A 14262-nucleotide genomic window follows, 5' to 3' on the forward strand; every position below is an offset into this window, starting at 1 on the left:
TCTGCCACAAATTCCCCCAGCTGTGAGCCTTCCAACCTTCTAAGTATTCCTTTATATGTGGTTCAGAGTTCTGGGACCATCCCCTGAGCCTGCTTGGTCGGGTATTCTGTGTTGTTGTTGGCGGAGCTCTCTGCTATATATTCACCCGATCCGCCATCTTGTTTGTTCTCCAACTTATCAAGGTTTATTTTTTTCAGAGATGAATATTGCCATTCCTACTCATTTTTTATTGCAATTAGCTTGATATATATTTTTCCAAACTTTAACTTTTAATCTATTTTTGCTTTGTATATAAGGTGTGTCTATTACAGATCTATTAAAGGATATTGTTTTCTTATGTATTCTGCTACTCTCTGTCTCTTGACTGGTACACTTAATCTACTGATGTGCAGTTTAATCAATGATAGGTATGAATTTATTCTTCTTGAATCAACTATCAACACTCACAGAAGCAGCTGTCAAGAGATCAGACAACGTATTGCATTAGGCAAATCTGCTGCACAGGAACTTTTTAAAGTGTTGAAGAGCAAAGATGTCAGCTTAAAGACTAAGGTGTGCCTGACCCAAGCCATGGCATTTTCAATAACCTCATAGGGATGTGAAGGCTGGACAATGAATAAGGAAGATTGTAGAAGAATTGATGACTTTGAATTATGGTGTTGGAGGAGAATACTAAAAGTGCCATGGGATGTCAAAAGAACCAATAGATCTATTTTGGAAGAAGTGCAGCCAGAGTGCTTCTTTCTTAGAGGCCAAGATGGCCAAACTTCGTCTCTCATACTTTGGACATATGGTCAGGAGGGACCAGTTGCTGGAGAAGGATATCATACTTGGTAAGATGGAGGGTCGGAGAAAAAAGAAGGAGACCCCCAATGAGATGGATTGGCCAGGTGACAGCATCAATGAACTCAAGTTCAGCAACAGTAGTGAGGTTGGCCCAGAATCAGACACTGTTTTGTTCAGCTGTGCATAGGGTCACTATGAGTTGGTGTTGACTCGATGGCACCTAACAACAACAACAACAATGAATTCATTGCAGTCATTATGATGTGTGTTTTTTCTTGATGCTGCTTCTTTCTTTGTTCTGCATGCAAATATATAGAGATCTAAGTTCATCAGTGGTTACCAGGGGTGGGAGGAAAGGTGATGAAGAAATTGTATTGATTCCAGGTAAGCTAGTACAGCCAATTATTGTTACTGCTGTCAATAAGTTGTATACCTGCAAAAAACCCTTTATAGGGTTTTTCAGGAGCGGCTGGTGAATTCGAACTCTAGCGCTTGTCCTACAGCGTCATACCAGGACTGGAACATTGTTGTTGTTGTTAAGTACCGTGGAGTCAGTTTCGACACACAGTGACCCTGCACAGGGTTTCCAAGGCTGCAAATACTTTACAGGAGCAGAAAGACTCATCTTTCTCCTGTGGAACAGCTGGTAGTTTCGAACTGCTGACCTTGAGGTTAGCAGCCCGATTTGTAACCACTATGCTACCAGAGCAGGACTGGAACATAGTATTTATTAAATGCTGTTGTCATGTGCCATAGTCAGTTCCAACTCAGAGTGACCCTGTATAGGATTTCCAAGGAGTGGTTAGTGAGCTTGAACTGCCAACTTTGTGGCCATCAGTTCAGAGCTTATTCTACAGTGTCACATTTTGTTGTTGTTTAGTGCCATTGAGTTGGTTCTGATGCACAGTGACCCTGTAGAGTATTTCTGAGCAATGGTTACTGGGTTTGAACTACCAACCTTGGGGTAAGCAGACTAGTGCTTGTGCTACAGCGCCACAGCAGGACTCCAGAATAGAATCCCCATTAAATGTTAGCTCTGATTATTAATAACTTGGATCAACCCATACATCCTTCATTAAAACCCTAGGAACTTCATAATTTACATGTTCCAAAATATGCCATAGTTTTAGACATGTCTAGAATATCCTTTTCCTGGTTTCCTAGACTAATGTCCACATGTAAAGGAGTCTGTTAGTGGGTCTTTTTGGAAGCATTTCTTACTAGCTAAATCTGAGTTAGATGTTCTTTTGTACATGCTCACTATATCTCTATTATAACACTTTGTTGTTGTTGTTGTGTGCTGTGGAGTCAGTTCTGAGGCTGTAAATCTTTATGGGAGCAGAAAGCCTCATCTTTCTCCCGCAGAACAGCTGATAGTTTGGAACTGCTGACCATGAGATAAGCAGCCCAATTCATAACCATTACAATACCAGAGCTCCTTATTATAAGACTTAGGTTGTATTATAATTAGTAGGAGTTTGTTTAACTTCTTCATTGAACTATGAGTTCTTTGAGGATGGGGACATATTTTGTTCATCTCATATTCTCTGGGCATTCTTGTTGGTAAGTGCCATCGAATTCAACTCATAGCGACCCTGTATATGGTTTCCAAGGAGTAGCTAGTGAGTTGGAACCGCTGACCTTGTGGTTGAAGCTGATCCTGCAGTCCAGTGTATTGTCCTAAAGTGCCAGAGCAGGACTCTGGCATATGGTGGGCATTAAATAAATGTTTATTAAATGAAGTCCCATTTTACAGATGAGGCTCTGGGATGTTAAAGGTCCTGTTTTAGTCTACCCAGAACATAAATGTCTGAACTGGTGCTTGTAGCAAAGCACCACATTCTTCAGCTTAACTGTGAACTAGTTTTCATACAGTAATTTTTCTGAGATGAGAGTTTCCAAACATTGTAAAGGGAAATCATATGCATAAGGGTGCAGTCCTACTATTCTTTCTTGTTTGCTTTTGGCTGAACTGCTATCATCTCTGTTTGCTAACACAGGTGTTTCATGTTGATTAGAAGCTAGGCTCACACAATTGTCTCTGATTAATAAAAGTAGAAAACAGTAATTGATAATGCAATTTCTGACACTTTAAAACAGAGAGGTTTCTATTAAGTTCCCTTGGTGATGAAACAGTTGTAATTCATTACACTAAACAATGCTTTACACTCTTTTTTTAAAAAAACTTGCAGCGAGAAATGAACATTATATAAATATTTGGAACCAGGGAAGGAATTCAAAATTTTACACAGAGGTAAAATTATGAAAGGAAAACAGTAGGCTAGGAATATTTTCTGCTACTCATAGTAATCCATTTGAAGAAATAAAGTAGTATACCAAAAACAAAAAGATAATTTAGTAAGATAAAATACAAAAATTAAATTGAAACCAGGGGAGGATTCTTAGGTCATTAGTATGCATATGAGAAATTAACCATAGTATAAAGTGTTTTTCTTTCTTTCTTCTTGTTCTTAATCACTGTTAATGACTGGTAACATAATAAGAGAAAGGTTAATGAGGGAGTTTATACGGCATAAATTAGGCTCACAACATCTAAAGCCACTGATCAATTATTAAATGAAGGACAACTAAACATTTTGTGTCTCCTGTTGTGATGCAACAGGAAGTAATACTATGAAGCATTTTTGCCAAAAGATAAAACCAAACAACTAACAACAAGCTGAACTGAATCAAATTTCTAATCTATTAGTTTACAGGAAATATTTGGAATAAAATAAAACCACTCATTGCCATTGAGTTGATTCTGACTCATAGGAATCCAGTAGTGTAGAGGAGATAGGGCTTCCAAGGCTGTAAATTTTTACAGAAGCAGATCGCCACATCTTTTTTTTCTGAGTGCATTAGCACCACAATCAGTAACCAAATACTTATCAACTGTGCCACCAAGGCTTCATTTGAATGGGACACACAGACTTATGAAATGGCACAATGACGGCTATTACCAGTTGCTGTTGAGTTGGATCTGACTCACGGCTATCTTACGGATAATAGAAGAAAGCATCACTCAGTTCTGCACCATCTTCCTAATCACTGGGAGTCCATTGTTTCAGCTAGTTTGCTAATCTTTCTCACTGAGGATTTCCATTTTGGTTGGTCCTTTACCAAAATGATGACGTTATTGTTGTTGTAGAGTTGGCTTCAACTCATAGTTGCTCTTTATAGGGTTTCCATGGAATGGGTGGTGGGTTTGAATTGCCAGTCTTGCAGTTAGCAGTCCAGTGCTTATCCTACAGTGCCATACTAGGACTCTAAAATATGTATTTCTCAGTACTAGATCTTTCCTGGTAATGTGTTCAAAGTAAGGAAGTCGAAATCTCACCATCCTTGCTTCTACGGAACATTCTGTTTGTACAGTATTTCTTCTAGCATTTATTTGTTCTTTTTGGCAGTCCAGAGCATATTCAATATCACTGTCAATTTGTCATTTTGTGGTAGGTTGTATATTATTGATTCTAGAAGTGATGCCACCAGTATCTCAAATACCAGCGGGACTACCCATGGATGACACGTTTCAGCAGATTCCCGAGTGAGACAGACTAGGAAAAAAACTTGGTGACCTACTTCCAAAAATTAGCCAATGAAAATGCAGTATACAGCAACTATGATAGTACAATCATATAAACCCAGAATTGGAAAATTCTAGCGGTTTCTTAAAAAAAAACCACACCTATGAAATAAAAAGAGTAAAAGTTGTTATATATTAAAAGTAATGTAAGAGACATAACAACCAAATGCAAATGAGGATGGCTTCCTGGATTCTGAATTGAACAAATTTATATAAAATACTTTTTTATGTGTGTGTCAATTAGTGTCCTGGTGTGGTGCTGTGGACTAATACGCTGGACTGCAAAGTTGGTTTGAACTTCAAGGTTGGCTGTTTAAGCTCATCAGCTGCTCCCTGGAAACCCTATACAGAGTTATTATGGGTAGGAGCCAACTTGATGGCACTTAACAACAGCAACAACAAATGACAAGAAATGGATATTATTAAAGAAAAACTCCTTAACTGGTTATACTGAGCTTTGCTTTAAAATACTCAAAGGTGGTTGGTATGAGTGAGTATGTGTAATTTATTGTTGTTAAGTGCTGTCAAGTTGGTTTGGACACATAGTGACCCTGTAGAGGGTTTACAAGGAGCGACTTTGTAGTCCAGTGCATTAACCCCCAGCACCACACCAGGATTCTGAGTATGTGTGTATGCACACCCATATATGTGTATAGATAAAGCAACATTGGTAAAATGTTCATAATTATTAAAATTTGTGTTGAGTATATGGGGTTTTAACATACTATACTCTCTTACTTCTGAATATGCTTGAAATTTTCCAGAATAAAAAGTTAAAAAAAGATCTTATATTCTCAGTTATTATACTAGCAGTACAAAGTACCTGATCATTCACATATATTTTGGTTGCAAACTTAGTATTAATATAATTATTGTTCATATCTGTGAATAGACTTTAAAATCTAAGAAAGTAAATTTTTCTGCTTAGGAAAGTTGTATACAGTGTCGCCAGCATCAAAGAAGCATTGTCCCAACTTTCAGTCTCAATGTGTGCATCAGAAATTTTAAGTGTTCTGCTAGTGAAAGGAATTTGTACTACATTGGGCAGAGAGTTGGCCTCCTCCCACTTACTCTTGCTTTATTCAGATTTGCTTTTAATACAGATCAAGGTAATTCTATTAAGTGCCAACACAATCACTTTTATTTAGTATAAATAGTAAATAGCGTGGGTTAATGCATCAGACTGCAAAGCCATTTAAACTGCAAGATTGGTGGTTCAAGCTCACCAGCTGCTCCTCAGAAACCCTATATAGGGTTGCTAGGAGTCAGAATCAACTCGAAGGCACTTAACAACAACAACAACAACAACAACATAAGTAATTAATTCACTCCTAAGATTAGCATTGGAGTCCTGGTGTGGTGCTATAAGACACTCAACCGCAGGTCAGTTTGAACCACAAGGTCAGCAGTTCAAACTCATTAGCCACTTCTTGGAAACCTTATATAGGGTCTCTATGAGTCAGATCTGACTTGATGGCACTTAACAACAACAAGATTAGAGTTACCGAAATCTCTCTCCAAAATAAACTAATTATTTAAGGCCATACAATAGGCAGTTTTCACTCCTGCCTGGTTCCTGGTTATTTTTTCCTTAGAAATGTGAATTTTCTTCTTCTGGTGAAATCCTTCTAAAATGTGGAGGAAAATGCAAACTATCCACAGTATCAACTAATTTTTACTAGACCTACATCTATAGTTTTCATTTGTTTTTAAGTCAATAAAAGTCAAAACGTGATATATAGAAATATGAAGGGTCTCAAATATTGAAAAGAAGCAAAGTTCACATTGCTGTTAGCTGTAGTTTACTTGGCCCTGACTGCATTCACAATGGAATGAAACACTGCCTGGTCCTGAGCCATCTCCATGATCTGTTGCAGCCTGAAGTGTTGTGAGAGTTTTCATGGGCTGAGTTTTGTAGGTCGAGAGCCAGTTTAGCATCATAGCAATGTACAAGGTGGTAGCTGACCATGCGGTGCACTGTAGAACATCCGAACCCTTGGGTCTCTGTCATGGAAGAGCAAAACAGCAAGAGCTCCATTGCTGATCCACCGCTGCCCCTCAAGACTCGTATCTATAATGTCCTATCCCAAGGTCAGCAGTTCAAAACTACTTGTGGTTCCATGGGAGAAAGATGAGGCTTTTTGCTCCCATAAATATTTACAGTCTCAGAAACATTATACAGGGTCACTCTGAGTTGGAACCGATTCTATAGCACATAACCACCACCACCACAACCCTGGTGACACAGCACACTAACTGAAAGGGTGGCAATTCATACATACCAAGAGGCTCCTTGGAATAAGGCCTGGGTGAACTACTTCCAAACACAGCCTGAACTCTACAGGGTGCAGCTCTCCTCTGTACAGATGGGACCACTCATGGATCACCATGAGTCAGAATCGACTTCATGACAATGAACAACAATAACAACAACACTGAAGTGATAATTCAGGAAAGTAGGTTAGCCCTTTTACAGTATTTTAATTAGTTCTTATTTTATGAATGTGTGCTTCACAATGAAAAAATGGATTGGTGTTATACTGTTATTCATTCTTTTGTTTTATTTTAAGTTAAAAAATATACAATGACACAAATATTTACATAATATAGCATAATGTTTAGAGGAGCAATATTAGCAATAACTTGCTTTAATTTGAATCATTGCTGCTTCTTAAGAGCAATAACAGCGTAACATCTAGGAGATTTCACAGGATCAAACAACTTCACAAGTGCAGACCATACAATGTTTTCCTGCAAATTGATAAATGAATTTAGATATACAGCAATTTGTTGACGGAGAGAAGAAACAGTTTAACTATAAACTGTAACATAAAACCATGGAAATAACAATATAAAAAACGACCCTCTTCTTTCTGAATTAGAATTAATACTGAAACAAAAACTAAGCAGTATGATTTAGTGACCCAAATATTTCTTATATAATTCAACCTGATGTTTCCCTTAATCACACAACTTGGGAGAGGTTTCTTTTATGATTTATCAGCTGGTAAAATGGACATTCTCAAACTCTGCTAGCATGTATATAAACCAATATAACTATTATGCAAATCTACGTTTAAAATGTTGATAAAGGTCATATTGTTTGTTGAAGCAATTTCACCTTTATGTGTTTTTTAAAAAATTTATGCTGAAGAAATAATTAAGATATATATACAGATTGATTTACTAGGTGAATAGCTTTCTGTGATAAAGAAAAATGGCAAGGACCAATTGCTTATATGATTAAACTCACTGTCACCATATAATCATTTATTTAACTAAATCCCAATTGTTATTGGTCCCTGCCATTTTTCTCTATCATGATGAAAGTGGACTCCTGGTATTGCACTATGAGATAAGCATGGGACTGCAAACTACAAGGTCAGCAGTTCAAATTCATCAGCTGCTCCTCAGAAAGGGGTTGTTATAAGTCAGAATGGACTTGATGGCATTTAACAACAACGATGTTGAAACTATTCATCTTTTGGATACATTTAATGAATCTAATGGTGATTTTCTTTTATTAAGTCTTTCAACAAAGGCATTATATTTATAGAAATACCTTTGACTTTTGCAATCATAGTTCACTGCTGCTGTTGTTTTTAGGTGCTATCGAGCCTACTCTGACCCAGTGAACCTGTGTAGGGTTTCCAAGGCGATATATCTTTATGGGAACAGAAAGCCTTATCTTTCTCCCATGGAGTGGCTGGTGGGTTTGAATTGCTGACTGTAGTTAGCAGTCCAGTGTTTATTCTACAGTGTCATCAGCATTCCTTTTATATTTCATTATTGGGGTTCCTGTGAAGTACTGTCCAGTTGGTTCCAATCCATAGCATTCCTAAATAAGGTTTCTGAGGAGCTGCTGATGGGTTTGAACCTCTGACCTTACATGTAGCAGTCCAGTGCTTATCCTACAGAGCCATACTAGGATTCCATTTATTAGTTATATAATATTTATAATCATTTATTTAATGAGGTGACAAAATTAAAAAAATATTATCAAATGAAACAAATTAGATACAAAATTATATTTACAATTTGATTTATGTGTTAACTAGAATGAATAGTGTTCACATATATAACACAAAATACACATGCATTAGAAATGTGACAAATGTAGCCTAAAATTAACAGTAGTTAATGTTACAGGGTGAGATTAGTTACATTTATTAATTATTTATTTACTATTATTTATTTATTTTTGGGGTAAATAAAATACTTTTCTTCTTTTATATTCTTCTGTTCTCTTTAAATCTTCTACCAAAAACATGTACTCATTTTATAATAAAATTAACCAAAAAATAACATTGATATCATTCCTATCATTGCATAACTAATCTATTAAAGTCTGTGAGAAGTCGTGGTGTGGTGAACTAGGATAGGCATTGGGCTGCAAGGTTTGTTGGAGCTACAAGGTCAGCAGTTCAAGCTCATCAGCAGCTGCTCAGAAATCCTACACAGGGTTTTTATGAACTGACCCAACAGAACTTAAAAAAACGACAATGTCCATGCACACTATCTACCTATTGTACTTGGGTCAAGGAAACTGTTTTGTAAACAGAAATGAATACCTATTAGAGGAGGCCTCAACCTGTCTTACCAATTTGGGAACCAAAGGTCTCAAGCTATGTGGAGTTAGTTGGCAGTTGAGAGAAGTACATCTTAATTTACTTCAAAAATTAATTTAAAATAGTCTTTTCCATAAAAATACAATTAGAACAAGAGTAGACATTTACTATAGTCCATTTGTTCCAAGTAGTTTATTTGGAAGAAGAAAGTATAGCTCCCCATATAATAAAGTAAACTTGTTAGAATGAAGAGTTTATAGCAAAAGTGTAAGGCAGTACTCACAGATGGATTTAATTTATACAGCTCACAAAACTCTATTTTGATTGCAATTCAAAGTTGCAAAAAAATCCTAAGGGTAACCAAAAAACTCAACATTTTTATCATTAAAAAATTATAAAACAATTAACATTTATTGTGAAAACTCAGAAGCAATCTTATTATTCAGAAAGAAGTTTCTCTACTGCAAAGCACAAGTTTCCAAAAATTCAAAAGTAAATTAAAAGGCATATTCTTATAAAATTATATGTATATATGATAACATTTATGTTTGGCCTTTATTAATTACAATTATACAATATCTCATATGTGGTGTTTTGTGTTCACTGCCTACTGAATAGTAACTGCCAAATAATTAAAGAAACATAAACTTTATTATAGCAGCTTTGCTGAAAACATCTGTTGTGCATTTGTTTAGATTTTCAAAAAGAGATGGAATGACTATTTAGACTTTGAAAATATAATGAGAAATATTACATTAATAGCTTAATGTGAAATGAACTTATTTTAGAGATTAGTGGATCCATTACAGGATTTTATAGAGATTATTTCTTATATACATTTAAAAATAACACATTTACCTGTTCTTTTAGGTAGCAAAGTCGGTCTAGAAGAATCAATGTCTCTATGCAGGGAGCCAGAACCACTTTCAACTAAAAGAAAGAATAGAATTGGATGGTACTCACTTGAAAGAAAAATTACTATCTTATGTTTGAGAAATTTATATCTAGGATAGTTTATTTTAGCCTAAATCTCTAATACCCATTGTACACCTTCAAAAACAGAAAAATGCAGACATAAAAGTTAAAGAAAAAAAAAAAAAGTAATAAAAAAAGAATGTCCTTTTAATGACTTTGAGGAGTAATCCAACAAGCAATCAATCATACATATGTGGACAAAAAACTTTTTTAAAAAATGTACTAAGAATGAAATTCACTAACAGGAATGCTTGTGAAATAATCGCAAGAACAATGTGTTGAAGGAATTTAAATTCCTTTCTGTGAACTTATAATACACTTTAAAAGCAGAATACCATGTGTTCACTTTATTACATGACTAACACCTAGTATAGTTCTAAAATAGGAAATGCTATAAAACAGTTTTTCTATAGTCAGGGAATAACAACACAGATTGGCTAATAATAAAATGTAATAGGGCCCTATTCAGGTCCAGCAACATATCCAATTTAATATGCTTAACTCTGAGGCTTACCATATTAAAAGCTTCCAGCTCATTCATCCTAGGCTTATACTTCTCGTAGTAGTCCATTATAATTTTTTCTGGTAGCTTTAAGATAAAACAACAACAACAACAACAATACATTTAACAACACTCAAACCCAAACTGTTGCTGTCCAGTCGATTCCAATTCATAACAATCTTACAGAGTACAGCACAAACTACTCATAGGGTTCCCAAGGCTGTAAATCTTTACAGAAGCAGATTGCCACATCTTTTTGAATAATAGTTAAAAATAATAATTTATTTATCCCTAATTAAAAGAAATTTCTAAAGTAGAATAAACATAACAATTTAAAACAACCTGAGGTGTCTGGATGGAGCTGTATGGATATTTATGAAGCAAGTTATATAACTCTAAATTACTTCACTTAAAATAGATATATTATTCAGCATGTCAATAACATCATTAGTAACTTCTATTGTTGTTGTGGTTAAGCGTTGTTGAGTTAGTCATAACTCATAGCTATCCTTTATAGGGATTCCAATGAGCATCTGGTGGGTTTGATCTATTGATCTTGTGGTTAGCACACCCAGAGTTCCATATTCTATTAATAGTGTTTAATTTTTACAAATAGTTATGAAATGGGGTCTTAGTGTCGGGCTGTAAGATAAACACTGGACTTCCAACCATAAAGTCTACAGTTCAAACCCACTAGTCACTCCTTGGAAACCCTATACAGGTTGCTAGGAGTTGGAACCAACTCAATGGCATTTAACAATAGTTATGAAATATTTATTTTTACTTTTTATAATGCTTAAATAGTAGGAACTTGATAATCATGTTTTGTACAAAATTAAATGTACAATTAAAAGGATATATTGAATAGCATATATCCTAGATAAAAATTAAAAAGTAATATCAACATAATAATACATATATTCATATCTAAGTTAATCTCTTCTGATATTCACTTAACAAATCTACCAAGGAGCATTTTCTGTTTTTCCTTATGATGCCATAGTATGAGTAACTTGATATTCAGCAGGCTTCTTTTTAGCTCACATATTTTTCTACTCTTGCCAATAGAAGGTCATGCTTGATAAGCCATTTGTACTTATTTATAAATTTATAGAAGTTATATAATGCACGAGAGTTAAAAATTATCTGTATTACCATTATATTAAAACTTCTGTTGGCTGCACTGTCTTATCAACATTTTCAATTTAAGATCACTGCTGTGCAGGTGTGAATGTGGACACGTGCAAACAAAGCTGGGCCAATACTCGAAGGAAGGTAAGTTTCTTTTAAAAATCACTACTCGTCACAAGACATAGATCCATCACTAGGAGCCTGAGAGCAAACAGCAGGGTATGGAATAGAAACATCCTTAATTGCTAATCAAGAAAAAGTTCAATGGTCAACCATCAGCTGGAAAACCAAGGCTCACACTTTCTGGATTTCTCAATATTGGAACACAATCAGGAAAAAGTTCAACATTCAACTATGCTTGTTTCAGTGATAATGCTCACTGAAGAGCTGAAGCCCAACCTTCAGATTAAACACAGAGGAAATCATAAAATGAAAGGATTATTTTACTTAACCTTAACATCAATTTGCATAATACCACCACAAGTGGATAGTTTAAAGTAACCAAAATTTACTCTCTCACAATTTTTCAATGTTCGTTTATTCTGGAAGCTATGAAAGAAAGTTTATTTAGTGCTTTTCTCCTATCCATCAGATGCTGGCAATCTCCAGTATTCCTTAGTTTGCAACTGCATCACTCTGATATCTGCCTCCACTGTTACATAGAGTTTGCCCTATGTTTCTTTATCCCTATAAGCATACATTGACAGAGAACTTCCAGAGGTTCAAGCAGGATTCAGAAGAGACCATGGAATGAGGGATATCATTGCTGATGTCTGATGGATCTTGGCTGAAAGCACAGAATATCAGAAAGATGTTTACCTGTGTTTTACTAACTATGCAAAGGCTTTTGATTGTGTATGTGGACAATACTGCAAAGTATGAGTATGAGTATTCCTGAACACTTAGTTGTGCTTATGAGGAATCTGTTCATGGACCAAGAGGCAGTTGTTCAAACAGAACATGGGAACACTGACTGGTTTAAAATTAAGAAAGGTGTGTGACAGGGTTGTATTCTTTCACTATACTTATTCAACCTGTATGCAGAGCAAATAATCCAAGAAGCTGGGTTCTATAAAGAAAAACGTGACATCAGGATTGGAGGAAGACTCATTAACAACCTGCGATATGCAGATGATACAACCTTGCTTGCTGAAAGTGAGGAAGACTTAAAATATTTACTGAAGATCAAAGAGTGCAGCCTTTGGTATGGATTGCATCTCAATGTAAAGAAAACAAAAATCCTCACCACTGGACCAATAAACAACATTCTTATCAATGGAAAAAAGATTGAATCTGTCAAGGACTTCATTTTTCTTGGATAAACTACCAACACTCAAGGAAGCAGCAGTCAAGAACTCAAACGATGTATTACATTAGTCAAATCTGCCGCACAAGATCTTTTGAAAGTATTGCAGAGCAAAGATATCAGCTTGAGGACTAAGGTACGCCTAACCCAAGCCATAAAGGAGCTCTGGTAGCGTAGTGGTTACGAATCGGGCTGCGAGCCACAAGGTCAGCAGTTTGAAACTACCAGCTGTTCCATGGAAGAAAGATGAGGCGTTCTGCTCCCATAAAGATTTACAGCCTCGGAAACCCTGTACAGGGTCACTATGAGTCGGAACCGACTCCACGGCACATAACAACAACAGATGTTGTGCCACTAGAGTACCTTCTTTATTTGTGAAAATAATGCTCAAGTCTGGGTTCTTGGCATTAAATGGGAAAGCGAGATATGTAAGAATACTTCATTACTTAGCGCTAGTTGGAAGGGATGTCATTCTGAATTATTAAAATATTAAAACAAATCCAGAAATGAAAGAACTAGGATAATAATGTCAATACTCATTCACTTACACATGACTACAAGGATATTTGTTTTAGTGAAAAAGCTATTTATATTAGATTTATACTAATTGTGTATTTCTTGTAGTCCATCCATACACAGTGATAAAAATAATAAAGTAGTACCATTTAATAGCAAAGTTAAAAAAAAAACAACAAATGTTGGAGAGGGTGTGGAAAGTCTAGGTTCCTCCTATACTGTTGGTGGGGATTCAAAATGGTACTACTTCTGTAGAAAACAGTATGGCCCTATCTTAAAAGGTTGGACATAGAAATACCATATGACCTAGCAATCTCTCTGCTGAGACACGAACAGATACATGCATACCCATGTTCACTGCAGCATTATTCACAATAGCAAAAAGATGGCGATAACCTAGATTGCCACCATCAGAGGAGTGTGGACCAGACTGTGGTACACACGTTATGCAACACTGAATAATAATAATAATCTCCAAAACATTCCATAGCATGGAGGACACTTGTTGTTAAGTGCCATCGACTCATAGGACCCTAAATACAACAGAACGAAATACTGCCCGGTCCTGGGCCAGCCTCACAATTGTTGCCACACTGGAGCCCATTGATGATGACATATTGCCAATTCAACTAGCTGGGGGTCTTCCTCTTTTTCTCTTACTCTCCACTTTACTAAACATGATATCCATCTCTAGTGACTAGCCCTCCTGACAACATGTCCGAAGTATGAGAGACAAAGTTTGGCCATCCTGGCCTCCAAGGAGCACTCTGGCTACACTGCTTGCAACACAGATCTGTTTGTTCTTTTGGTAGCCCATGGCACTTTCAATATTCTCCTCCAACACCATAACTCAAAAGCATCAATTCTTCTATGGTCTTCCTTATTCACTGTC

General features: G+C 36.0%; 1 protein-coding gene across 1 annotated transcript in view; it reads right to left on the reverse strand.

Moving 5' to 3' along the window:
- Positions 1–7030: 7030 nt before the first annotated feature.
- The window catches only part of METTL25 (methyltransferase like 25), a 182104-nt gene continuing 174872 nt past the window's right edge, over positions 7031–14262 (reverse strand). The window contains exons 10-12 of the mRNA XM_006871821.1: positions 10430–10504; positions 9799–9870; positions 7031–7123 (exon numbers count right to left, since the gene is read on the reverse strand). Of these exons, the coding sequence (XP_006871883.1) occupies positions 7031–7123; positions 9799–9870; positions 10430–10504 (240 nt within the window). The remainder of the gene's footprint in view (positions 7124–9798; positions 9871–10429; positions 10505–14262) is intronic.

Source organism: Chrysochloris asiatica, unplaced genomic scaffold (assembly GCF_000296735.1).
Source record: "Chrysochloris asiatica unplaced genomic scaffold, ChrAsi1.0 scaffold00175, whole genome shotgun sequence".
Classification (NCBI taxonomy): domain Eukaryota; kingdom Metazoa; phylum Chordata; class Mammalia; order Afrosoricida; family Chrysochloridae; genus Chrysochloris; species Chrysochloris asiatica.